At 38.5% G+C, this 27,705-nt stretch overlaps 1 protein-coding gene across 1 annotated transcript in view; it reads left to right on the top strand.

Moving 5' to 3' along the window:
* Positions 1 to 25,882, top strand: part of SLC25A22 (solute carrier family 25 member 22) — a 79,130-nt gene extending 53,248 nt beyond the window's left edge. The window contains exons 6-10 of the mRNA XM_063289297.1: positions 3,143 to 3,261; positions 7,497 to 7,668; positions 8,302 to 8,456; positions 9,645 to 9,720; positions 13,275 to 25,882. Of these exons, the coding sequence (XP_063145367.1) occupies positions 3,143 to 3,261; positions 7,497 to 7,668; positions 8,302 to 8,456; positions 9,645 to 9,720; positions 13,275 to 13,428 (676 nt within the window). The 3' untranslated portion in view covers positions 13,429 to 25,882. The remainder of the gene's footprint in view (positions 1 to 3,142; positions 3,262 to 7,496; positions 7,669 to 8,301; positions 8,457 to 9,644; positions 9,721 to 13,274) is intronic.
* The last annotated feature ends 1,823 nt before the right edge of the window (positions 25,883 to 27,705 follow it).

Raw genomic sequence — 27,705 nt, 5'->3', positions numbered from 1 at the left:
GATGATAAAAAAAATAATGATTAGAAGATTAGATAATTTTCATCTAGTCAAGTATTCTTTAGAATAGTGTTCTTCAGAGCTGCATCCACCAAACTGCAGCTTCCAGAATTATTTCAGCGTTCTAATTAGAAATATCAGGAATTGTGGTTCTAACATATTTGGAGAGTTTTTCCGAAGTAGCCTTCTACTAGTCAGGAGATACTCAATAGATACCACAAGTAGGCCATGACCTAGTTTCTGCCCATCCTGATCTAGAAAATAAGATTATATCAGTCATGTTTCAGTGAAAAATTTGGGGAGAAAGTTTCAGAGGCAAGTAACAAACTAACTCCAATTTTTAAAATATTGTAGCTCATTTTAAAAGGGTTAAAAGTATTTTTAAAATACCTAGTGCTTACTTCACAGTTTTTGAGTGCCCAGAATAATTTTCAACAGATATTCAGAAGAAAATCTAAACCTATGAGGGAGCTAAGAGGTATTTTGTGAGAAATATTGATAAAGAAAACCAACCTCTTAGAGAATTTGATTCCCTACCAGATTCTATTCAAGGAGGGAACCAAGTGCTTTAACAGATTAAAAAGGATGTTGCCAGCTCTCTGGTTTCGTTTTGTACCAGTGTGACTTGGGTATAGTGAAAATTCCTTCCTATGTTCTCAAAGGAGAAATCTATTTTTAGTGATTTGATCATCTTTGCTGTGGCCTTACACCTATAATCTCCTCAGATGGGAGAGCACCGCACCTAAGCAGCAATCATGCAGACTGAACCAGCTGCGTGTGGTTGTCTGAAGCTATTATTCTGAACTGGAGCAGAAGCTTGAAGCAGTGGCAGTCCCTCTAGGTAAGCGCATGAATGTTACACTGCTCCACGCTTCCCACAGGGTAGAAGGTATTGATGGATCACAGATGCTAAGCTCCAGCTATGTGGTGTGGGCTTTGAAAAAGTAATGGGGCAATGCACCACCGCCTTTCCAACTCTAGCCAGTGGCCGGTGGCCAAGGTCTTTGGCTGCTCTGAATTCTCTGAGAAGTGACAATTGACCCCAGTGCCAGAAATAGGCCAGCCTGTGCATTCAGAACGAGGAGTCTTCTGTGGATCTGTGTGTGATTTAAACTAGGCTTACCTACACTGTTTTTTCCTGATCTTCTTTATTCAGTGTAACTAAAGTGATTTAATGGTCTCCTCTCTTTTTTTTCCATCATGTATAGTAGCAGATACCATAAATTAAATATTCAAAAGAATGAGCAAACTAAAATGTGAAAGCATTATTTCAAATCATTCTTCCTGATTAGGTTGGTCATTGGTCCATCATGGACAGAAGCTGGACTATTTAGATGCCTAGTTAAAAATCCCTTTTAAAAAACCGTATAAACATAGTGATCCTGGAATTTACCAAAAATAAAATAAAAATATTTCAGAGCATGAATTCAAATATTATGTTAAAAAGAAGAAAACAAATTCTCTGAGTTCTAGAAGAGGGCAAGAGTGAGGGAGGATTTTGTTTTTTTAAGCAGGTAACATGTTATTTTAATTCTGGCTCTGACGTAACCTCTTGATGACTTGAGTGTGATGGGATTTCAGCCTCTTCTGCTCCAGATACTGTGAACTAACCTCCTTTTGCCTACTATCACAGGCTAGGAGCTTGAGATTTGATCACTTATATTATGCTGAGTTACCAAAAGTATGTGAAACTTTCTGACCTAATCCTGTTTGTTTGCAGCCAGTAGTGGAAAGCAAATAGTTCAATATTTAATTCAGTTAATTCCCATGTATTTAACAATTTTCCTTTTGTCTCATGAAAACATTACAATGTGGTAGCAATTATTAGAGGACAGAGTTATCTATGAGGCTTTTAAGATCAGCAGATTACAAACTCTGGTAGCAGTAGATTATATGTGAAAGGTGAAAGGTCCCCGTGCAAGCACCGAGTCATGTCTTACCCTTTGGAGGGACACCACTTTCGCGACATTTTCTTGGCAGACTATAGCGGGGTGGTTTGCCATTGCCTTCCCCAGTCGCCACCTTCCCCAGCAAGCTGGGTACTCATTTTACCGACCTCGGAAGGATGGAAGGCTGAGTCGACCTGAGCCGGTGACCCGAGAATCCAGCTTCCGCTGGGATTGAACTCAGGTCGTGGGGAGAGTTTTGGTTGCAATACTGCCGCCTACCCCTCTGCACCACATGAGGCTCTTATACCTCTGTGTTAAAAGGTAGTTTGATGGAAAGGGCTAATACCTAAAGATAATATGCCTCAAGGTTAAAGGGAGGACCCACGATGCAGTTGCTTTTCTCCTTCATCACCCTTATATTTGCTCTCTTTGAAAGTGACTTCTTTCCCAAAGCGTTGTCTGACTAAGAAGACCAAATCCCTTTCTTGTCATCTTCCTTTGCTCTGATGGTGATGACATTCCTGGTGGGCACAGTCTTCTATCACATTTTGACTTTGTAATGTCATCAGGTGATGACAGCAGCATGTAGTATTATGATTTGCATTACACTTCTGCAGAAACAAAATAAGGGAGAGATTTAGTGCCTAGCACTGCAGTGGCTTTGTTTCCAAAACAGAATTCTTGTCAACCTCTTAGGGCTTTAGTATTTTGCCTTTTGCCTATTACAGATTAACATAACTAATTCCCTGGAATTTTTTCCCTTCCTCCAATGTTTATGGTTCATTTGTTTGTGTCTCCAGTGTCTTGCCAAATAGTATGTTTGGATAAGTTTGCCTGTAGTTTTTTTTTAATAACAACATAGAAATGGTCTTTAAACAAAACAAGGACAACATACCTGCATTCTTCTGAGTGCTGCCTTTGTACATTAAAAAAAGCTTTGGTCTTTCAAAATTGTCCTGCAGTACTGTATTATTGAGTTGGTAGCCTTCAGATTTTATATTTCATTGGATTCATTATCAAGAAAACCAAATCTGAACAGGTTTGATGACTTTCATTCTCTACAGTTTGTCATTTGATTCCTTAGCAGTGAGAACTGTGCTTTCGACTGAAAGAACAAAACTTGGCTGGTTTGTTCTGACTGTTGCTTGGAACCAGGTTATGCTGGGTGGCTGGATCACTTAGCTGATTTATTTTCTTTCTTTCTTTCTTTCTCTTTCTTTCTTTCTTTCTTTCTTTCTTTCCCATCTTTTCGCCAGGAGGAAGCTGACATTACTAAAAGAGATGCTGGCTGGCTGTGGGGCAGGGACCTGCCAGGTGATTGTCACCACTCCCATGGAGATGCTTAAAATCCAGCTGCAAGATGCAGGCCGAATTGGTACTTTATCTGTCTCTCTACTCTCCTTTTAGTGCTCATTTAGTAACAGAAAATGCATCCGATGGTTCCCCGAATAATGGGAGTGAGCTACCTCATGGGTAGAGGGACTTGAGTTGAGCTACCCTAGTTTAAGACTTTACAAAGATACAGCTATCCCAAACCATCCATCTTAGACTTAGATTAAAATACCCAACATGTCCTACAAATGGTCAGTAGTCATGGAGATAACAGGAGGTCTTCTACAGAACAATTAAAGGATGCCAGATTGGGAATATTGAGTTAATTTGTTACTTATATTTTTTAATCCATTGCAGTTAATAAAAGACTCAGCAGGTTACAATCACAATGCTAATAAAACATCCATGGTACAATTATACATTTATAAAAATAATAATGGCAGGATAAAAATTAAATAAATAAATACATCCAAATAAACAACCCCAAGACTATTAAAATCATTAAAATAAAGATCATAGAAACAACTCAAAAATAAGCAATAAATATAAGAAATGGATGATTACATTAAGAACTGAAGGTTCTCTTAAATAGTTCCATTTTTAATAATTAAATTGAATAAGATCTGGGAGTGAATTTGGAGTCTGACAGATTAGTTCTATGATGACATCAGTCCCTCCTCTTTGTTTATGGAAAAGTTTTTTCTCTTTCCCAGATATGGGTGATCTAGCCTCGTGTGGCACAGAGTGGTAGGTGGCAGTATTGCAACCGAAACTCTCCCCATGACCCGAGTTCGATCCCAGCAGATCCCAGCGGAAGCTGGATTCTCGGGTAGCCGGCTCAGGTCGACTCGGCCTTCCAGCCTTCTGAAGTCGGTAAAATGAGTACCCAGCTTGCTGGGGAAGGTGACGCCTGGGGAAGGCAATGGCAAACAACACCGCTATAGTCTGCCAAGAAAACGTGAAAGCGGCGTCCCCCCAAAGGGTCAGAGATGACTCGGTGCCTGCACAGGGGACCTTTCACCTTTCACCATCTCATTTATAGAATCCCTTCTTAATGAAACTAGACCTCTAGGTATTTAAATAGTGGAGAAGAGACAGGCAAAAGAATAGCTTTCTTCGGTGGTAAATTATTAACCTGGAAAACTCACACAAGGAGGAGGATTAGTCACTCGATGCTTTTATTGAACTTACTCTTTTTCCCCCCCTTCTACAATCACATTCCCAAGCCCTAGATCTGTATCAGTTTTACCCTTGGCAAGTTTTATGTCCCACTATTATGCCGTCTCCCCCCACCCCACCCCACCTTTTTTTTTTTGGGTGGACTGGTCTGAACTGGTCAACTTCAAAACAAAATCTAGTACTGAATCTGTGTGTGAAGCATGAAAAGGATGAATGTGTGTGCTCTGAAATGGTGTAATTCACTTCAGCTAACTACTGCATTAAACCTTAATTTTAATGATTCAGGAATGGGACATTCATCTCTTCCCCAAATGGACACCTTCCAAGTATGTGGATGCAGCTGCCCAAGCCAACAGTCCACAGGGCTTCTGAGAGCTGCATCCACCTCCTTCTGGGGGGATGTTAGTGTGGGACATAAAGTTGGAGTTAGTGTGGGACTCTTCCTGGAGCTGAACCAGCCACACTGTTCATTTCATAAAGCCCTTCTACAGTACAGATATTATGTCAAGCTGGACTGCTGTGAATGAGCACTAGCCTGCATTCTCTCTTTATACTTTCATTTGCCTCTTTTTTCTTATGTCTCTGCATTTTGCAGCTCAAATAAGCTAAAGCAGATGTGTTTGTTACAGAAAATTCTCACTGCAGCACAAAAGTGGACCTAAGTTCCTTGGTTGCTGCAGAAGCTACCTTAACTCTGTGTATTAGCTTTGGTCGGGCTTCATGTAGTCCTCTCTGTGGAAAAAACAGGAGGATTATAAAGGGAGTAGTTAATGGGAGAAAGCAGAGGATGTCAATCTTAAATTAGAATGGCTGCCCCTAATTAAGCAATACTCTCTTGCTGCTGTTCCATTTATTTTTATGTCAAATACAAGATACCTTATTTATTATTTTTATGACAAATTATTTTATTAAAGATTGCAATTTACAACTATAAAAACTAAGAAAAAAGAGGAAAAAATAGAAAGAAAACTAGAAAAGAAAGAAAAAATATGAATATAATAAAAGATAAGGAATATATAAAGAAGTGACTTTCCCCTTCATGACAACAGGTATAAACAATTTTAATAACTTACCATCTTCTCTTAAAATACAGCAAATGACCTCTTCTTCCCATATAAACAAATCCATAAAACCTCATCATTTCAGTCCTGATGTCAGCAAGTCTATTAAGGGTTACCAGAGATGATAACATACATATTTTAACCTTGATCAAATAAACCAAGTTTATATTCCCTCCTTTTACTTGTAACAGTCTTGTTCTTTAGTCCATTCCAATAATGTCCTAAAACGTGATTTCTTTTCATTTTTTCTTTTTGTCCCTTCTCACAAAATTCTTCAAAACTTTAACAAGCCTCTTTTGTAAATGCAATATAGGAAAATTATCCAGGTCACTCTCTTGGTTTGTTATTTGTATATCCCTTTTAATTACTAAGACATCAGCTGATTTCTTTTGTATGTCCAGTGTAGCATCTTTTTCCATATAATTCTTGTAGCCTGTTGTTTTTAAATCCACTTTCAGATCAGTCTCAATCTTGTCAGGTAAAACTTGTTCTTCTTTCATAACATCTTTGAAACCAGTCTGTCTATAGGGGCAGACACTCTTAAAATTAACTTCTGGGTCCATTGTTCAAAAAGTGTTTTTTTCCTTTAGTTGTAATCTTTAGTTCCTTCTAGTTCCCTCCAGTGTCCAACGTTCAGAGTCCCATCCTATCATTTTTTTAAAAAGAATTCAAAACAAAAGCATTTTCCCATCAGAAGAATTCTTATAATTCATTCCAAAATCTTATTTCAAATCTATCTGGAGCCTTAGTCCATTTGTAAGTTTCCAGAATCAAAGTTCTAATCACCCTTTTGTTGTTTGTTTAAAAAAAAAAAGCCAGTGTGAAGCCAGTGTCCTTTTAAAGGAACTGACCGTGGTTTGAGCAAGATGGCTATTCGCTCATCTCCCAGAGCTCTAATTCTGCCGTAGACTGCTGTCTTGCGGTCTCCTCACAAGGAGCAACTGTCTGGAATGCTTGTGGGCGATCTCAAGTCCTCTCCTTGTCTGGAGAGGAATTATTGAAGAGCCAGTCTACTTGCTGGCTCTTCCTTCTGCTGCAGCTTTCAGCAGAGCCATCTTCAGTTTGCCATTTCTTTCCCAGAAGTCTTATTCATTATTTTTAAATATATTTATTATACTTCAAAAACATTAACATTTATTTTACAAAAAAACCTTTAGTTACTAGTTCATAATATTCTGTATTATCTAAACAGCACTATAACTATAAATATTATAACTATATTATTAATGCATACAGGACTACATACTATATGTTTTTATGTAAAAAAATATATATGCAAAGTTATATACCTATAGTGAGTTATATACAAAGAGCGAGAAATTTTTTTTAAAAAACAACTACTCTAAACTACCTAAGGAAGGGAAAAAAAGATAACCACCCAGAAAAGGGGGGGAAAAACTTTAAACAGAAATTTGAAGCAAAACTAAAAACAAAAACAAAAACCCACACCTACATTGTATCTAATTATAAATATATGGGGGGGGGGGTGGAGTGTAATAACAAAGAAAACAATATATCAGATTTTTAAGCAGTGAATTAAACCTAAACTTTATACAGTGATATTTTCCAGTCTTGCCTCTCCTTTGGTGCAAAGCTAAGTCAAAGGCTGAGTGTTGACAGGTTTTATTACACCAACATTTGGAGTCTCAGACATAGATATTCTTCCAAGAGTGTATAATCACCTTTCTCACAACAGTCCAAGCTTGATATAGCAAGAGTTCTTCATAGATAGGATACCAGATTTTTTGGAATATAGTCAACATTAGCATGTTTAACCCTTAATGCCTTCCAGAAACCTGGCTCACCACAGTGGTAATAGCTAACCATTAAGAAATTAGAAGCGAGCACACCCCTAACATACAGTACATGCCAAAGTAATCTTTTGCATGAGAATAAGCAAAATTCTGTCTTGTGCTGTTGTTCTCTTTATTCTGAGGTCCAAGAAGGATACCTTATTTAGCAGCTTAACCCGTCACGGTGCATCCTCAGACTAAAATGGAAGAGTCTAAGTGATCTTGTTCTTTTGATTCCTCTGCAGCTGCTCAGAAAAAGTCCATGATAACACAAGCGCAGCTCAGCCCATCCACTGGCACTGGGGCCGCCGAGTCGGTGGTGGAGACGCGAATGACAGCGATGCAAATCACAAGAGACTTGCTTCGGAGCAAAGGCATTGCAGGACTGTATAAGGGACTTGGAGCCACATTGCTCAGGTTGGCCAGATGCAACACAACCATCTCAGTTGTGTTTGTGTGTGTTTAGGTAAAGGGTCCTGGTGCATGGAAGTTCCTGCCTTTGAGCACAGCCGTTTGGCTGCATCCATGTTGTTCAAATTAAATAATGTAGCATTGCTGTCTGTCTCAGAAGTGTGGTATTTAATATTTCTCAGGTATTATTAAAACTATGTTAAGAATCTCTATTATTGCTGCTGCTGCTGCTGCTGATTTTGTTAGTTACAAGCAAAATAAAAATAAATAAAACAAAAATCCCCAGAGACGAATCTTAGTTCCTTAGAAATTTCCTTTGCATGCAAATTGGAAGTGAGAAAATATTGCAGGAGAGAAGAAGGGGCTTGGCTGGAAAGGAGTGGATCTGGATGAGTGCCATTACCTTCACTTAGGTGTTCATTCAGTCAAGAAGGCCAAAAGCTACCCAGGGAGGCTCTGTGGAGTCAGCTTTACAGAGCTAACTGCAGCTGTATTCCTAAACTGAGAAACAGAATTACATTCTCATTGCACACACGAGATAGTTACAATGAATGAGTGTGTGGCCAGCTAGTGCTATTACAAGACAGAAAGGAACAGCTCTTCCCTCATGCCACTCATTGCTTGCCTCTCCTCTTGCAGGGATGTCCCATTTTCCATTGTTTATTTTCCACTGTTTGCCAACCTGAACAAGCTGGGGCAGAAGAGCCCTGAAGTAAAGGCTCCATTCTATGTCTCCTTCCTGGCTGGGTGCATGGCAGGCAGCACCGCAGCCGTAGCGGTCAATCCTTGCGATGGTAAGTGCTGCTGTCGTGTTCAGCTGAGGTGTGGTGGGCAGGAAGATCCATCAGCATTGCTGGCTATGGATGCTGAGGGGAAACAACCAAACCAAACCAAAAGCACTAAGAAAGATGTTTTTAAAAAATTATTTAATTAAAATAAGCCCTATGTGTTTTGGTCCCAAAACATCAAAGACAAATTTACCGACACTGGAAAAATCTTGTCCTTATTAGCAGGTGAACATCAGAATTTTGCTGTGTTAACACTGTCCAGTGAGTTAGCACAGCTGAATTCTGATGTTCATCTGCGAATAAGGACAAGATTATTAGGATAATTTATTCTCTCCTGCTATTCGTGAGAAATGCAAAGAACCAGCTAAGGCAACCCATGTAGAACAAAGGGTTAACTCGAGGTCATCTGAAAGCTCCACATGGCTTCCTCTGAAGCATCAGAGATTTCTCAAGGAGTTGGCTTACACGTGTTGACATCTATAATTCTCATGAACCATTCTTTTGGACATAGTTTATGACCATAATATAGTTCACAAATTGTCAGCCCTTTGAGGTAATCCAGACAAGAAGCACCAGCCAAGGGTACTAACACTATCTTTACTGTAAGGGTACAGTAACATAATCTTGCAAGTCTGAAAGCATTTCTCCTCTCTTTTACTTTTACTTTCCAGAGAACTAGGGAGGGTCCCTTCTGAGATGCTTCCCACACCCCTTTTCCTTCTGTGGGCTGAGATACCTTTTGCATAACAGTTGTCTAGGCTGTGGCTCTTCCTCCTGTCTCCCAAAGTCATTCCCACAGCCCCTTATACAAATTGTCCATTACCAAAGAATGTATGATTCCCAAGGAGACCCATTAGTTACATCAAAGATGTAAGGGCAAAGATGTAAAGTCTTACATCAAAGACTTAAGAGCTCTTTTCCCTCCCAAAGAAATGGTTGTTGAGGGGTCTGCACAGGTATAGTGGAATGTTCTAAGAAGGATGTGAGTTGCTGCTAATAGAAACAGTTTAGCAAAATCAAGATTAAATGTTGATATATTCTTGGAGGGAGAATTGTAAGCAAATCATAAGATCTCTTCTAGCACAGCTTTGATAGATTGCTTACAGGTACCTGTAACAACTAAAAAGCTTGCAAAAAATAATGACGTGGATTAAGGCACTGATTGTAACAAACTCTGCTATCATCTTTCTCCAGTAATCAAAACAAGACTTCAGTCCTTGCAGAGGGGAGTCAATGAGGACACCTATTCAGGGATAATAGACTGTGCCAGGTAAATCATCTCTGTCCTAAGGATGTTGTTAATGAGTAGTTAACAGAAGGTTAGCAATGGAATGTTAGTGTCCTGATAGCGGTTGGCATAAAACTCGATCTGCTGCTGAAAGGAGTGATGGCTGCTTAAAGAAATGGTGGGGATCCTAATAAAATGTAAGGGGTTGAGATACACAGCTGGGTAACATCAGCGTAATGACAACACCTGATCCTGAACTGACAGAGGACCTCACATACAGTAGATGTCAAACAGAAGGGGCAGGAGCACTGAACCCTGTGGCATCCCACATATCAGGAGCTCTGGGCTCTCTCCCCTGCCAGCACTGACTGCAGCTGTTCACAGAGAAAGGAGGAGAACCACCGCCTCCTGGTGCCCCCCACTCCCCCGAAAAGGGAAGGTTGGAGACTGGACAAAAGTCCAGAACCATTGGCCTCTTGAGAAAGGATGCACCGCCGCTTTCTTCCTTTTTTTTGGGAAAACTTTATTAAAGCATTTTCAAAATATACATAAAAACTAAAAAGACTGAAACAAAGCCTACAAAGAAAAAGAAACAGAACTAAAAAGGTGTGAAAAAACACAAAGCAAACTACTACAAAGTGACTTCTGACTTTCTATAACAAGATATGGTGGAAGGTGAAAGGTCCCCTGTGCAAGCGCCAAGTCATGTCTGACCCTTTGGGGGGACGCCGCCTAAGTCAACATCAACCTCTTACTCCAATTCATATTATAGTAAACATTATTTCTATAAAGCATTTACATTTTCATTATTACATTCCCTTCTAAAACAAAATTACCCTCCCAGTTAAAGAAAAACAAACAAAACCCTTCACACATAATTTGGAGCCCAACATAGTAACAGACACGACCCTTCTGCACTATATTTTGCTCCTATCGGCCAACTAAACTAACATTAACCAAAAATATAAAAATTATCCAGACAGCATAGACATTTAACTAAACCCTTAAAAAACCATCTTGATAACCACATTTAAACAATAACCTAGGCATTTACCAAAAATGTAAGAATTTTCAAGACAGCATAACCATCTATCCAAACCTTTAAGAAACCATCCTGATAAACACAGACAATTATCCCACTTCGAAGTAAACCAGGCATTTACATGTCTCAGTATTAGGTACAGAGCTTTCTTCTTGTCAATTTCAAATTCTACAACCTGCTTTAAAAAGCCCAAATATTTGTCCAAAATCTTCCAGCCTTAGAGTTTAATTCTCTTTCTTGATCATGGTGTGGTGGCAACACTGTCTTCTTATCTTCAACGTTCGACAACTCAGTTTTCCTTTGACTATTTAAACGTAAGTCACCAATTCTCATCTTTTTCTTTGGAGAAACCACTTTATTCTTAAGGTAGTTTTCAGCCTTATCAATTTCTCTCTATTCTTGTGACAATTTGGACTCCAAGACTTGAATAACAGCATTGTAGAGCTCTTTAAATATCAAATTAATTTCCTCCATATTTCTTAACAGTAAGATAGATTATGGCGCCCTCTAGTGCCTCAGGAAGGTAAAGTCATTAATGCTGTAACTGAATACTCTCTCCAGCCTTTTTATCTCAGATGTGGCCAATCAGGAAAATAAAAAGTAATAACAAACAGCATTCCCATGGGAAAGTGAAAACAAATAGAACTCCAGTCCACAGATTCAATGAAGAGAAAGTTTTATATTCCTCAAAAATCACTTTAATAAAAAAGTAATTAAAAAAACAAAATTCTTTAAACCTCAATACAAATTGTATCTAAAAAGCCAAATTACCAAATTAATAATTTTCAAAAATAATGAGAGTAATCAAGAGATTCCACATTTCTTTGTTGTAGAAAGCCTCTCTTTGGTAAAATTCAAACAAACAAAAAAGTGCTGTAGAAATGGGGTGGGCAGCTTTAAGGTCCGTTTTGGCTTCAGAGTGGCTTGGGAAGAAGATGACAGCCCTGCCTCCCAGCTGATCGCATACCAAACGATCGCAAAATGCCGTTTTGCGGTCTTCTGGCTGTGACTAGTCATCTGGAGAACACATGGGGTGATTCCTGAGATTCTCCTTAATCCAGAGAATGCTTCTGGGCTCCAAGGAAGCCTGCCTGAGCCCAAGAAAAGAAGCCACTCTGACAGGTCAGTCCATAGACAGTGGAAAAAACCAGCTCAAGCCACCATTGTCCCCACCAGAAGTCCACCACCACTTCCTTCAAGATGGACAGAACCATCCCTCCCTCAAGGAAGCTGACACTACACTACAGCACAGACCCAACCACACATGATCTCCCTCACAACCTTCACCAGCCTGGAGGACATGGATCTTATACGTGGTTAGGTTCACACTCCCAAGAACTGTGTCCACTTTCTCAGGAGTTACAGATTCAGACTTATCCCAACTAAACATGTAAGGCTGAGCTTCAGTCACCTCAATAGGACTTGCCCCAGTGGAGTCCAACTCTGTGCAAATCTGAGTGACTTTATTTGCCAGATAACTAAAACATTACTTACAGCAGCCCTGCAGATTTTTGCTGCTCTTTTTGCCGCCATGTAATCCCTGATGTGGGCTCTTACTCATTCTTGATCAGGTTCACTCTCTGTCTTTCTCCAATGATGCCCTAGGTGTCTCTTCCAGTGCATCATCTCCCAGAGTTCCTAGGAGAACCAAGGAGTACTCTGGGATTGACACACAGTGAGAGAATCTGATCCAAGGCCCTCATTACATGCCCATTCCAGTCTGCAACTGAGGCTACAGTGGAACTGCCCACCAGCTCCTTAAGAAAAATCTCAAGCTCCCTCTGGAACCCATTTAAGTCCATTAGTCTCCTGTGGGTGGATCACTCTAACTACCTTCCTGCAAGCCAAAAAGCAATCATAGAGTGATCCAGCTGTGACAAAGGACTGATGGTGATATCCTCCACATTACAACTGGCCCGAGATAAGACCAGATTTAGTGTGCGACCCCCAGTCTGTGTTGGGCCCTCAATGACTTGGGTCAAGTCCATGGTTACCATGGTGATCATGAACTCCTTAACTGCCCCAAATTGCATGTCACCCAGCAGCAAGTTAACATCCCCAAGAACTCTCAGCCTCAGGGGCTGAACTGCTAACCCAACAATGGAATTCAGGTAGAAATGTTGCTGCACAGCAGGGAGGCCAGTACAACAGCAACAAATCCAGCTGCTCCCTAAAACCCATCTTGAAGGGTCTCATATCTGGTTATCTCCAGAGAAGAACCTCTGGGAGCCATCAAGACCTCCCGGATTGCAATTGCTCTCCCCACCCCGTTTCACAACTGGTGCCAGATTTGAGACCTAGGTGGGCACATGCCCAAGAGGGCAATTCCCTCTTCTGGGCTCACCCAGGTTTTGAGTGTGTAAACCTGGTGTGTAAAGTGGTTGATTTGATTTTGGTTTAGCATATTTGGCAAATCCAGACAGTGTGGTTTGTAAGCTATGGTTTATGGATTAATGCAATGTATTCAACAAACCATTATTAAAACCAGTCATGGTTTAACATGATATGTGAAGCCAGCTATGGTGTCATCTCTTTTCTTTGTGTCCTTTTCTAGGAAAATCTGGCGTAATGAGGGTCCCTTGGCCTTTTTTAAGGGGGCTTATTGCAGAGCCTTGGTCATTGCCCCACTGTTTGGTATTGCACAAGTTGTCTATTTCATCGGCATTGCTGAATTCATCCTCGACATGCTTCCAGGGCACCGGGATTAACCTCCCGCACTTCTCCCCATCCACTTGGAATTCATCATAGTATTCTTGTCATTGTGATGTCAGAGCAACAGCACAAAAAGTTTCAAACAGTAATAGTGGGAATGAATGTTGTCTCCAAACAAAGTTATTTTTCCTCACATCAGCATGACCCAGGAGGATCCCTAAATAGTCACATCTGTTTTTTAATTATCAGTTTTAAAGACACTGCTTAGCACAGACTGTCTGACTGGCCTGCTGTTCCTCTTGGCTAGGGGAAGATGAGCCCCTCCCCCTGGAACTGCCAACAAATTGAGAAGGAGCAAAAGAACGGGACGTGTTTCCCTGCCCCTATTCTTGGGGTTAGGTCTCTGGGGAAAAGAAGGGGCTGGTACCCAATAAAAGGGAGGTCACTTTGACCGAGGCAATTATTGAGATCAAAATAGTTGTTTTTAGATAGGTCTCCTGAACATCCCTCCTAATGAACTTTTCAATATTGCGAGAGGGCAAAGGGAAAGCTGCACCTCAATGTTTTGGTTTTATGAAAGGGCCAGCCTTCATAACGGGCATGCATGGGCAAATGTACGCAGGACAACCGTGCATTTGCCCTCTGAAGCCTCATCCGTGGGAATACGGTGATGTCCAGGGTCATGAATTAGCTGTGAGCCATGAGAGTTGGGAGAAACCATATTATTTTTGGTTTGATCATTTTCAGAAAATAATATGCTGGATAAAACTCCAGTCTGATAACATAAATACTCCTCTCTTTCAGCCTGAGATGTCTATGCTACTTTTTACCCCATCCTGGGTTTCATTCATCTGTGTCTTTTTATCTGTCTGTAGAATATGTATGTGGCTCCCTTATTTTAGTCTGGAATTACAGATGATGGCAAAGGCAACTGAACTTTCTTGTGGCCAGTCAGCGCTACAAAAGAGCAGATGGAACAGAGAAGCAGAGTTTGGTGGGAAAAATCTTGCATATTCCTTGATGTTTAGGCACACCAAAGTCAAAGAAGTTAACCTATTTTATACCACCTGGTTACCAATTTTTCCCCTGAACAACACATTGCCTTTTTCAGATGCCAGTTTTAATTGTAAAGGGGAAGTTTGCCTATTTGTCTATTGTTTCCATAAAGTCATCCATGCATACATGTTCTCATTTCAAGCTGGCTTTCCTTTGTTTTTCCCCTGCATTTGCTGTTTTGATGGAAAAAGCCATTCCATTATTGGCTGTTTCTTTTTTGTTTCTTTTTCTTGGCTTTGGTTAGTTCAGGCAGCTGCTTCTCAGCGCTCTTTGAATATCCAACACTAGAGGGCAATTTTTTAAAAGGAAAATATTTCTTTTTAAAAATTACAACACTTTTATTCTTGGGGGACAGAAGATCTGATTTTTGGCATGTAAGAGGGTTTTTGCTTGCATTTTGGATTTCTTTTTCTTGTCTCTGTAGATTGTTTTAACTGTTATTATCTTTATCCCATTCCATAGAAAGGAATTTTATATAGATATGCCTTCTCTGTTCAGAAATGTTCCTGGATTCCAGATCTAAACGTTAACCATGTTCACATTCCTTATTGGATCCTTTGAACAATAAGAATTTTTTTTTTAATGTGGCATTTATTTTTCTACTTGCTCATTCAAATTCAATGTTAAAGCCATGTCTGTTTTGGAAAGTTAGTGTAGGGTTGCAAATGGTCAAAATAACTGCGGAGCTGCTAAGACTAGTTTAGAATAGGACCTATATTTAATAATATTTGTTTCATTACACCCAGATTTTTCTTCACTTTAAGTCCTTTTGTAAGCATTTAATCATGGTTTAAAACTTGTTTTGCGGTATTTGTCTCACCCAGCTAATCAGATGTCATTCAACGAAGGGATGCCTTAAGGATTCACTGTTAAACCACCAAATATAATGGCACATATCTGAGCTCATTGCAACAATATATTTTGATATTTATGAAACAGAGATCAAGCAAATGTTTGGTGTTTTAGGAAGCACAAGCATTAGGATTAGTTGATGCACTTTAATAAGCAAAGATTAGATGAGACCTTGTTTTAACCAACCCCTTGGTTAAATGAAAACTTTTAAAAAATATATTTGTCAATTAAAAAAAAACCCAGATGTTTAATGTCATCTGCAATAGTGTCTACAAGATTAATGGTCTGAAGTTCTATTTTAATTACAGGTGAGCCTTTGCCTGGGTGAAAACATGGATAAAGAAAATTACCTGTGCCTCAACTATATCCAGATTAATAAAGTTGTCACTAGATTGCAGCTGCATGCTTTATCAAGCAAATTTCCTGCTGAGTTGTGGGTCAGCACTACTGCTGGAAAAGGGAGAAAAAGCACTACTTTTTGGGGATAAGGAAAACGTTCCCGTGCCCCAGATGTAGTAAAATAAGGTGTTATTTCCCAGGCCTTCATATTACCTAGCAATTTAATGTTTAATGCTAATATTCTTATATCTATTTTAAGGCATGCTTATGCTGCAGAGACAATCTAATTGGAGTTTAATGTTTTTAATATTAGTGTCTGAATGCTTGTCAGAGGGCCTTGTGACTCCATGGGGCCATAGTTAGCTGGGTTCTTTCCTTCTACGGAAATTGTGAATCACTGCAGTATAGACAGCCTCTCTCCTGGAGTTTCCTAGGTTTCCTGATTCCCAAAGGATTACTCCAAAGTGCTTACTTTAAAAAAACAACAACAACCTCACGATGTGACTTCAAGCATATTTTAAGTTATGGAAGTTTTCAGTCTTTTTTTAAAAGATTAGAGTTTTTCTAGTTAAGGTCCAAGGGCTTTGACAGGCTCCTTGAGGTCTCTAAAGGGCCTACAGTGACTTTTCCACATTCCATGTAACACGGTTGTTTTTAGGATAATCTTGATAGACCAAAAAGACTGAACTGACAATGAATTGCTTGGATTCTTTTTAAATATGTGATTCTATGTGCTACCTAGTCTGTGATGACCAACACAGGCTAAAGTTTGCAACAAAAGTAAGATAGAATCCATAGCCAACCTGCTTCTTATTTTTATACAATGAGCTTCCCATTGCTTCTCTTTATCAATGTATATTTGAATCTTTGCATGAAAGCACAGGAACTTGTTTGCAAGTAAAAGCTTTCTTAATTGCATGTTTGGAAGAAAATGTGCTGGAGGTGAGCATCTAGAAATGGCCACTTGGCACAGTAGGGTTTGGGACTGCCTTAGAAGAGAACCGTGTAGGCTCTGTCTGTAGCAATATCCACCTGGAGTTTGGGGGGTGGAGATAATTAGAAAGGGAAAGGGAGAATTGATGTTTATCAAACTCAGGTGGAATGGAAGTTAATGGTTGTTGGTTTTTTAATAGAATAATGTGGATGTGATTTTGAACTCCTTTGCTTTCACTTTGGACATAGTATGGAAGACAACACGTACACCATAAAATGCAAATATCCGCCCTGCTCTGCGTGAACTCATCTAATACATGATATCACATTTTACATTGTTCCCCACCAGTGTAAGCATCAATATAAAGCTCAGTCCTAGGTCTAATCATGCACTGGTTGGTTGTCATTTTTTAATGACATATCTCTTTGTCCACATTTTTGTTTGTACTCTTAGGGTACAAGTGTGTTAAGCAGGTAACATAGATTAAAAAAATAATAATGGTTGGGAGATGGAAAGAGTAGAATTAGTCCCTTTCTAATTATCTCCACACCTCAAACTCTAGGTGGATATTGCCATTCCATGCTGAGAAGCAAGAACTTTTGAGGACTGATTTCATTTAGTAAATATGGATTAAATATTCCAGTTTGTGTATTATCTCAGGTCTTGTGCTCAAGAGTCCAGAAAGGGCTCAGGTTGACCAAATAATAGTACCATGACTGAACACAACAATAACAAATGTAGGCTGCGTGCTGGTCCTTTCTCCAGTTCTAAAAATATAATGCTGTTTAATTAAAATGGGTATTCTAGATTAAACATGAGAATTTAAAAAGCGGATGGAGGGGGTCCATAAGAGGTCTGAAGGCTCCAGTAACCCCTCCAGGAAAAATGTTTGTCCCCTTTGTTACCCTCCTCTCCCTTAGGAGCTCTGAATGGCATCTGACATTAACAGCCATTATTAACAGCTGAACAAATCTCAACTTAAGCCCAGCTGTATGTGGGAATATATGGGGTGACATTAACAGGGAAATGGCGTCACAGGGTGACTTTTGTGTCCTTCTTTTGAGATAAAACCTCATTTTGTGACTGTTACCACTCAGATACTAATTTTAAGAGAATTCATTTTGGTTAGTGCTTCAAAATATTTTAAAATAGAGCCAGAGAGATAGAGTTTCCTGTAAATGATTATATAAGCTAACCTGAACATACAATCTTTACCCTGTGAGTTTCTGCTGAAACCTTTTGCAAGGCAAGTCTAATGCTGAAGCTAACAAGATACCAGAGTTCATTTCTACTCTTTCCATTTACCAACTATTATTTTTTTATCTTAATATATCATTAAAACAATATTAAATACAAATAAAACCATCTAATGAACAAAGCAATCTAATAAATACAATCAAAAACCCATTTGTGACAGGTCTGCCTCTCACATGCACTTTGTCCTCTGAAATTCTAAAAGCAACTAGGCTCTGAAAATTACATGATTGTAATTAATGATTACAATATAACTTATCCGTAGAACTTGGAAAAAGTAAAGCATTAGCAGATTCATCTACTTGGGCATGATTCTGATGGTTTTTATGAATCGATGGTCTTTTACTGAGTGACACTGACAGAAGAAAATGTGTCTCTCACATGGACAGTTATACTTTAAAATAATTCTTGGTTATGGATGTTTGGTTATCTAAAGAGCTATTTTTCATAGAATCTATGAGCCCTATCTGAAAAGTTATTTTCAGTAGACTCATTGGTAGAGTATACCTCTAACCCTTAACCAAATCTAGCTTCTTTTGACAGAAATTACCACAATCAAGGTCCAAGATATTTATAATACAATCCTGTACATCTCTAACTAGAATTACTTCTGAATTTAAAGGGACATTCCTAGATAAAGTCTCTCATGCTTCAAATATATGTTTATTATAAGATATGTTGTGCTGATTGCCTTTTCTTAAAACTCAGGCCTTGCTTTAGCATGATTTTTTAATTTTAGGAAATAATTAAGTCTAGCTTTTATTCCTCCCACAGAAATAGTAGCTCCTATATGTAACATTCTGTCAAAATTCTTGTCAGTGAAAGTCAGATTTTAGACTTCTTGTTTCCACAGTATAATCTTTAAAGCTAGTTGATGTAAGTAGAACCTTTTTCACGTGCAGCTTTGTCTTCCTGCCATGTTAGATGGGAAGCAGCTCTAGTACTCTTATGTCCTCCTTTGCAAGGGCTGATGATTCTGCAGTCAAGCAGAGAGTACTGGTCCAGAGCAGCCTGCATCCACAGCGCAGGATATAACTTCTGAACATTGGAGAAACTGGTGAGCAGATGAAGGGTGGATTCCTGCTTTGTAGCTAAAGAGCCTATAGATGTCGCAGACCTCTTCAGAGATTCTGATGTCTACTCTTTGTTTGGACAGAGGACAGCTCTGACCTTCAAAGGGCATGCCATGGGACAGAATAAAAATTGGGGGTCTGTAATGGAAGGAAAAAAATAATAATGAGAAAGCCCATGAGAATCAGTGGACAAAGAATTCCATCTCAGTTTCTCTGTTCTAAATTAATAAATAATGGAATACATTTGCTTCTGGGTTGACTTGAAAGACTTTCTAAGTGTTCTGCTGTAAAATCAGTCTTTTACTGTAGAATCAGTACAGTTCATTGATTCCCCTCACCTTCAGATCCTCTGTTGCTATAATGAATTTATAAATTAGATTCTGGGTAGACTTGATAATTTCCCCCATCAAAGTTTCTGCTGTACAATCAGATGTAATGTTAATTAGGAGATGCAGACTTCCCCTGATTGAATTCTGTGCTATGTGCCATTTCTCCCTCTATTCCTCCATTAAATGAATTTTATCAGTTATTTCTTAATTATGGTCCCTTTGAATCTGGGAGTCTGTGTGCATTGGAAGGTACCTGGCATTCAGGCTGATACCCAGAAAAAAGTGAATGGGAAGAAGGAGTATCACACATAGGTATACTCAGAGGATAACAAAATCTATGGGATCCACACCAGCGAAGGAAGAGGATGATGAAAAGACAGTGGTATTGATAACATCCAAATCAAGGAAGGAGGTAATGTAAAGCAAGCTTACTGTCAATTTGAACTAAACTAGCAGGGCTAAAAGAGGCAGGAATTTAAAATTACCTTGTTTAATCTGATGCAAACTGCACAGAGATGAAAGGTGGCACAGAAAAATAGTACATAAAACAGAGTTAGCCATTAAATTTGTGTTTGATACTACTTGCTGCTGTGCCACTGAAATTTAGCAGAGGCACTTGAGCCACATGTAAGCCCTTGCTAGGGAGTGAGTGCCCAGGTTTGGATCTCTGCTGTGTCTTGTACCATTATTTTTCCATTAGGACAGGACTTGCAATAGTATCTATAGAACCTTAACATTGAATAATGCTTAATTTTACAAACAAAATCATTAAATTTTGGAAGAGTTTGCTATTGAAACCTTGCAAGATTTCAGGCAGTTGAACACAGCATCTCATGCAAGATACTGGCATTGTCACGTGAGATTGTGGATATGATATCATTGAACTTTGCAGATTTTTATCATGATTGTATTACAGTTGTTTATGCGCCAGTGCCTTTGTATGAAATAGTGCCTGGAAAAGCTTCCAGTTGATATACTTCAGGGAGCAACTTAATATTTTGATGATATGGCTGCTGATGGGAAGGGTTAATTTGAATGCTGTTTTCCCCACATAATTCATTGAAATCCTTGAGATTTCAGTGGTCAATATTTGCTATCAAGCTCAACCTATTGAGGAGGAAAAAATTCCAGTTGCTACTTGTATTTGACTTACAAAGTGGATGCTAATGTTTAAGGTACTATAAGATTCCTTGTCGCTTCTTCAAAACTTTCTAAGACAGTGCACTATGCACTCAGTAAGCCATTTGCTGCTATGAAACAGATTTCAATACTTGATGTGTATATTACAGCTCTGATTGTTGTATAAAAACAAAAAATAGCTAATTAAACTATTAAGTTTATTAGCGTCCCCCTTTTCGGGGGAGATGGGCAGTGATACAATTTGAAAAATAAATAAATAATCCTGTTATGTTACTGTGAGCTAGCTTACAATATATTCTTATGACATGAAAAGGAAGCAATTACATAGTGATATTTTTAAAATATCTGTATAATACTGTAAGGTTGCAGTTTTCTAGAGACATTTATGGGATCGGTTTTGGGAAAGTAAAATTAAGAATTCCCATTTTTCTGATGAAAGCTGCCATATGAGAGTGGGAATTAATATTTTATAGCTTTGTATCATGTCACTGTAACCTTAGAAGAAAGTCTAAGGAATCCAACTGCTTGAACCAGTGGAATGTGCTTTGAATATGAAATTAAGGTATACTTGAAGTCGATCTGAAAATTTAGGTGACATGTGAAATATGGGAAATGTATTTCATTATTAAAGGAAGGAAACTGTTGTTTTTGTTAGAAGAAAAGGAGACCATGAAAATCGGCTAACTTTTAATGTTTAAATATGGATTTTCAGTTTCATCTCTTTCCTGTCACAGTCCATACAGACAGCTAAAAGGTACAGCCTGATTCATTGTATTTTGTCCAGCCTCCTGCCTCCCGCCCCCCAGCATTGGTGTCTAAGTGGAATGCAAGCATTACTTGCATTCTGCTTCTTGCCACGTTCTTTATAGCAGCATGATGTCCTTCCTTGAATTCAACTGCTATTGTTCAAATAATCTTCCAATTGCCTATATGTAATTTACTTGCTTCTTCTCTGGCCTTGGATTTTTTAAAAAAAAATAATAGTGCATGTTTTTTTTTGTGATGCTCTATCTTTTGATGCACCTGTTTGGAAGTTGCTCGTGCCATGGATAAGTTTCCAGCCTACTCCATATAAGACACTTGTTTGAAACATATGGAAATGATGAGATACAATATGGTTTTTAAAACTGGAGGAAAAACATACAAGCAGGTAGTCTCTGCATGTAATAGACTACAGCAATTATCCATAGCCATCATGGGCATTGTAAAGGATATTTGCTTGTGCCAATGAGTAATGGGGTTTTTTTTCCTTTAGGATCTTGCATGATAATCATTTTTTAAAAAAATATATCCATTAAAACCTTTAAAAAGGTATGGGGCAAAGACTGAGGTCTAAGTCCATTTCAGAAGACATGTCATCTAGCTTTGCTCTAAGAAACGTTAGATGTCATAATTTTAGGCCAAATATGACTATAAGGACAAATGCCTACCATCTGTCCCAGTGATAATCCATAGCTCTTCCACAAATATTCCACTGATCTCCTTAATCCTGTTTATGCATGTTGTCTCCCCCTTCTTCTGCTTCCTTTAGCCTTGCCAAGAATAGTTTTTCTTCCAGGTCACCATTCACTCGAATCACATGCCCAGCTTACCAAGTTTCTGCTTGTTGATCACTGTCTCAAGGGAACAGTCTTTATTTTCTTTAGAAAGGATTGATTGTCCAAGGTTCTCTCAGTAATAGTCTCCAAATCCATAATTTGAAGGTGTCTATTTTCTTGCTTTTACTTTCGGTGCCCAGCTTTGACATACATTATCACTGGAAAAAACACTGCTATTCTGAATTTTAATGGCATTAAAATGTCCTTATCCTTCATGAACTTGTTTAAATTTGTGATTGTGTTCTCCCTACAATCAATTTCTACTTCTCCAACACACAGTCCATCTTTATATATTCTTGAACATAATGAGACAAAAGTATCTCCCACTATCATTCTTCCCATCAACTATAAGTTCTCAAAATATGCAGACTGACATTACCTTTATCTTAATATTTAACAGTAACCCTGATTGTTTACTTTCCATTTTTGATTTCATAATTTCATAGCTCTTCTATATCTTCTTCACTTTCAGCACAACATGGTGTTGTCTGCCTATTTTAAATTGTTAGAAGAGTTTTGATCTCTAATTTTTATTCCAGCTGTCATCTCTTCTAATCCTTTTATTATTTGCTAAATAAGTTAAACAAATATGGAGACAATATGCATCTTTGTCTCAATCCCTTCTGTATTCAGACTCTCAATGTTTTTCCAGACTCAGTTTTCACACTAATGAAAAATATTCAGGCAGTTATATCATTTAATTGATGCATGGGAGGTTGACTTCCAACTGTACATATACGTATTGGCAGTATGATCATTGTTTGGGGTGGGAGGATGAGGAAAAAGACAGATAGACCAGTTGGAACACATACAGTTATTGAACTGAGGTGATCCTTACCTGGGCAGAAAAGAGATCTGTCATCTGGGGCTTTGTGGACAATATTTACTTCCAAATCTACCATACAGCAAAACAATACACTTGGTATCCAGGAATATGACAAAAATGTAGAGAATATGTTTAATTAGCAAACTTGTACCTGGTGCAAGCTTCTCTCAATAACAGAAATTCCTGTCCTGTTATTCCCAAACTAGCTGGACTGTAGAATCTTCTTTGCTAGAAATTTCCACAAAGTAGGGGACAGAAAATGTTTTATCAATATAAAGAGCTACTAAGTTACCCAGACAACATGTAGCACAGGAACTACTAAAGCAAATAAAACCTTTTCCAATCTCATAACAATGAATTCGATTCAACGTGACAAGCTTTGGTCCTCCCCCAACTCTGTTATATAAATGCTGAATTGCTAACCGTGTGTGTGTGTGTGTGTGTGAGAGAGAGAGAGAGAGAGAGAGAGAGAGAGAGAACATATTCAAGTTTTGCATACCAGGCCTACTCTGGAGGATAGCTGTGTTTTTGAATGCAGGGATGTAACCAAGTTACAGCTTCACTGAGAGATAACAAGCCCACGTAAATGTCTCCAAGGACTGTTTATTTCTGATCAACTCATTTCTGTAGGGTTTTTTTTTCTGTCTTCACAATGTCAGAGTTGTTTCTTTGTCTAGGCATGAAATCAAATGTCAGTAATTAATAGGCAACAGCACACTTCTGCAGGCTTGTTTGAGACACTTCCATAGAATTTTTTCCAGGTTGTTGTGAATTGTATTTTGCAAGGGCATGTTGGCAAACAGATTTGTACCCGCAGATTTGCTCAGCTTCACTCTCACAAAAAATGTGATGGCTGATCATTATTGAAAGGATAAATAGCTCACATCTTTCTTGCTGCTCTTTCTAATCTTCAGGGTAGCCTAAGTGCCTTAAAAAAATCAACTTCACCCATAGCATGATTAGTTGTTGCTTGATTATTTTGAAAAGAACATCCATTGTAAAACAAGTTAGGGAGAGCATTGGGAACATGACTGCTGGAATTCCTTCCAACCCTTAATAATAGTCCTACCCTTCGTCACATGATGAGGATGGAGGGGCTTAGAATGGAGGAGTTGGCAGCATTCGGGCTGCCTGACAGCCTCTCCCATAGGGATGCATAGGGGGAGTTATTCTACCGTGGTTTTCTCTGCAGCCCCTGCTTGGATCAGGCCCATTTTCAAACTCCGTCTTCCTTTCGTTGGCTGATTTGCCTCCGCCAAATTTGGTCCCATTGGTTCTGTTTTTGGAGAGTTATCCTGCTGACAAGGTCCCAAGATCCTTTATATAATTTCTAACAGTCTGTTGAGTTGGAAAGCATAAAAAGCAACAATTGGGAAAGTGGGTTTGTGGTATCACAAGCACAAACTATAGTCAGTGCTGTGTGCATTCACTACCACTACTATTCAGTCCTAGGAAATAGATTTTATGTCGGTATCCAACAGTGGGTTTAAGTCTCTCTAGCACCATAGCCCTTTTTTAAAGGTATATCTGGAGAAACTTTTTAAAAAAGTTCTGAGAGAGCAGCTAGCCATTGTATGTTCTGTTTTTGAACCTCTTTTTGTTGATCTGAACTGGAATGAGAATTCTGGCTCATACTTATAAAAGAATATTGTATGTAAAGCTGTGTAGAGAGCTTCAAAATACATAGTACAGAGTCTTGGCAAATGAATTTATCTGACCAATATTTTCAGCATAAATTGGTCTCTGTTCTGTCACCTGGCGCTGTTACAGTGGTTTGTGGAACGTAGAGTCCGCTTTCTGTGTTCCAGAAAACACCTTGAGGTATGCACAAAGGCCATCACCTATGCACCAGACAGGTGAACCAAACCAATGTTTCTTGCTCTCATTTGAAGCCAGGTTATTCCAATAAATTGAGCAAATATGAGAGCAAGTGTGTAAGGGGGCAGTTGCCCCTTGTTAAATGATAGTGAAAATGCTCATGTTAAGCCTGCCTTTGTGGAAACTGTAGGACCCCAGGCATCCATTTTGTGTTAAGCGTGTATGCAGTGAACACTCTAACGTGAGTTCTTAGTGTGAGGTCTTTTTTGGCATGCAGAGTTCAGCTTTTTTGTATGGGGCTGTATTTTTGTGTAAGAATGTGCACTGCTGGATGTTCCAGATGGGAATGTTTAAAATTGTTCTTACACCATTTGCTTTTGTGGAGTGGCGAGGGGGGGTCATCTCTTTTTAGAACCTGCAGATTTATCACCGGTTCTCCTTGTTGCATCAGTGAGTTTGTTTGGACCATATATTATTCTGGAGAGCAGCAGTAGCATAGGTTCTCCTCTTTTTTGCTTAAACCATAGATGCTTCCCCCCCTGCTTTGGCTTTTCTGTTTCCTTGGCTGTATTTTTCAGGCCTCACAACTGTTCCTTCAGTGGTGCAGTTTAGTGTGTGTTTGTGATTTAGTGTCCAATGCAACACTGGAGGGATGGGGATTAACATGGTAAAATGGTTTTGGACAAACTCCCTCATTCTTAATCTAAGTTAAGAATGTACTTGTGACATCCTCTTTCTTCATCCATTAGAGTTGACTTTCTTTCAGATCTCAAGGTCAAGTAGGCCTTCTATTTCAAAATTTCTTAGACTGACATTTTGGGGTTTAAAGCCTTGGTCACTTTCAACAGAAAACAGGAAGGACCAATCAACTCTTCTGTAATGTACTGTTTTTAATAGTGTAATTTCTGTTAATAGCATGTCAGTTGACAACTTTGTCATCTTATGTGCACTATTTATTTGCTGATATTAAAAGATCTTGTCATTCCTTATCTTAAACACTCATTTGTTCAGTTAAATAACATTTCATGATTCAGTTCACAACTTTGGCCTGTGTGTGTACACAATTTTGTTTTGAGATATTCCCAAATGAAGTTTCAGATTACATTTTTAGTATATCCTGTTACTGAACATGAATCCTAAACTACTTGTACTGTGGTTTTTTTAAAGTGCTGCTTAAAGATAAAATCTAAAAGGTGAATTTTTTCTCCTGGAGAATTTTGAAAATTACTTTTGTGTATTGTCATGTAAAATAAATATCTAAGTAGAATTAAAACCTGATTCTCCAGTGCTATATGATCTTTTTGCTTGTGTTTTTTACTTCTATTTGTGATGTTCATACTAATTACCTAAATTAAAAATGTATTTATTCTTCAGGTTGGAAAATCAAAGGTAACAATTTGAACTAAGTCACCCTAATATTAATAGGAACATAGGAGGCCTTATTATATTGAGTTAAATCAGTCACTATTGACCAATAGCAACTGCCCACATTCAGTAGTGCGTTCCGAAGATATGTCCTAGTTGAAATTTCACTCAAGAAGTCCCCAAAATGTAGGTTTGATTCCCCCCTCCCCCCAAATATACTGTTTGGATACTATATAAAGGACAAATGCAGTCCTGTAAAAGTAATATAATATGCAACCTATCCAACAATGCATTTCTCAGGATCTGAGGTTTGAAAACATAATTGTCTTATAAAAGAGAACACATGCTTTCTTTAGTAACTTAATTATATTAAAGCTTTCTTGCTAGTCTTATTAATGAAAGTCAAATATATAATGGTGTTTTCTTTCTCTTTGGCATAATAGAGAAAGGATCAACTGAAAATATTTTAATCTGCCTTTTATATATGATCATTTTTCATCACTACAAAAATGTTGAACTGTAGAATGATGCAAAAGTGATTTTAAAATCCACAGAAGTCTGCTGGGCTTTCACAAAATGGAGTCAAATTCAGTTCTGAGATTACTTGAAAAGAGTTTGCTTAACCCCCAAGTTCAGTATGTAGCTTAAAGGCAGGGTTTTCAATTTTTACACAGCATTAAACATCATGTCAACCTATATTTCAAGTGTCCATTTAAGGTAATATCCATTGAAATTTCAAGTTGGAGTAGAGGATCAAATTTCCTTTAGCTTCTTGAAATCAAGCAAAGCATTTGGAATATGGGTCACTTCAATGCAGAAATCCAAATTTAGCAACTCTGGGAACCTGTTAATGCAGTCTGGTTTATCTCTTTCCCTGAAGACCCAATTATATGCAAGGTAGTTGGGTATGTCTCTGTGTGGCTGGTTGTTTGTCACAAATACAAGCTATCTACGTACCACCCCGTTACAGCCCCTACTTTTCCCCAGCAAGATGCATGTAAAAAGATTAAAAAATCAAGCTACAGCTTAATAGTTTCATGAGCTGATTCTCATTATGACCCAGTGATTTTATTCAGTCTCCATTTTCCTCTTGCCTGACTTAAGAAAATCTGATCTGTCTTTTTGCACAAGCAACAGGGTCACCTTGTTCATTTTTTCTGTTTGCTTCCCTCCCTCCGTTTTTTCTCTCCACAGTTTACTACCATCTTGTGGCCACTTGTAAATCTCCCGGCTTATCTTGCTCTGTGCATTTCTTTTTACCGTTCAGGCAAATAAAGAACCGGATTTGAAATGGTCTCTATTAAGGTACCAAGTTGTGTGTACCACCATGTATCACTGATAAACTGCAAGAGGAAAAGGAAGTGTGGCCAGATGCAAACCACCGTTCCTTGCAGTAGTGCAAACACACACTTGAAGCTTTTTGGAGAGATGCTAAATTTATTAGTTTTAAATGGCTGTCAATATTTATTACTGATTTGTATATCACCTCAGTTACAGAGTGATTCCAGGTGGTTCACACCATAGGGTTAAAATATTTCTTTGGAGGTTTACAACATAAATCCAAATCAAAATACACACAAAAAATAGACAAAACAGGAATTAAAAACATTTGTTTCCCTCAGATTTGGGATGCCAAAATAAGCCAAGAAGTTCCCAAAAGGTAGGTTTGACACCCCCCTCCCCCACAAATATACTGTTTGGATACTATATAAAGGACAAATGCAATAAAAGCAACATAATATTCAACCA

Source organism: Candoia aspera, chromosome 1 (assembly GCF_035149785.1).
Source record: "Candoia aspera isolate rCanAsp1 chromosome 1, rCanAsp1.hap2, whole genome shotgun sequence".
NCBI lineage: Eukaryota > Metazoa > Chordata > Lepidosauria > Squamata > Boidae > Candoia > Candoia aspera.
The sequence above is the reverse complement of the archived record's forward strand: the minus strand, read 5'-3'. Positions and strand labels throughout refer to the sequence as shown.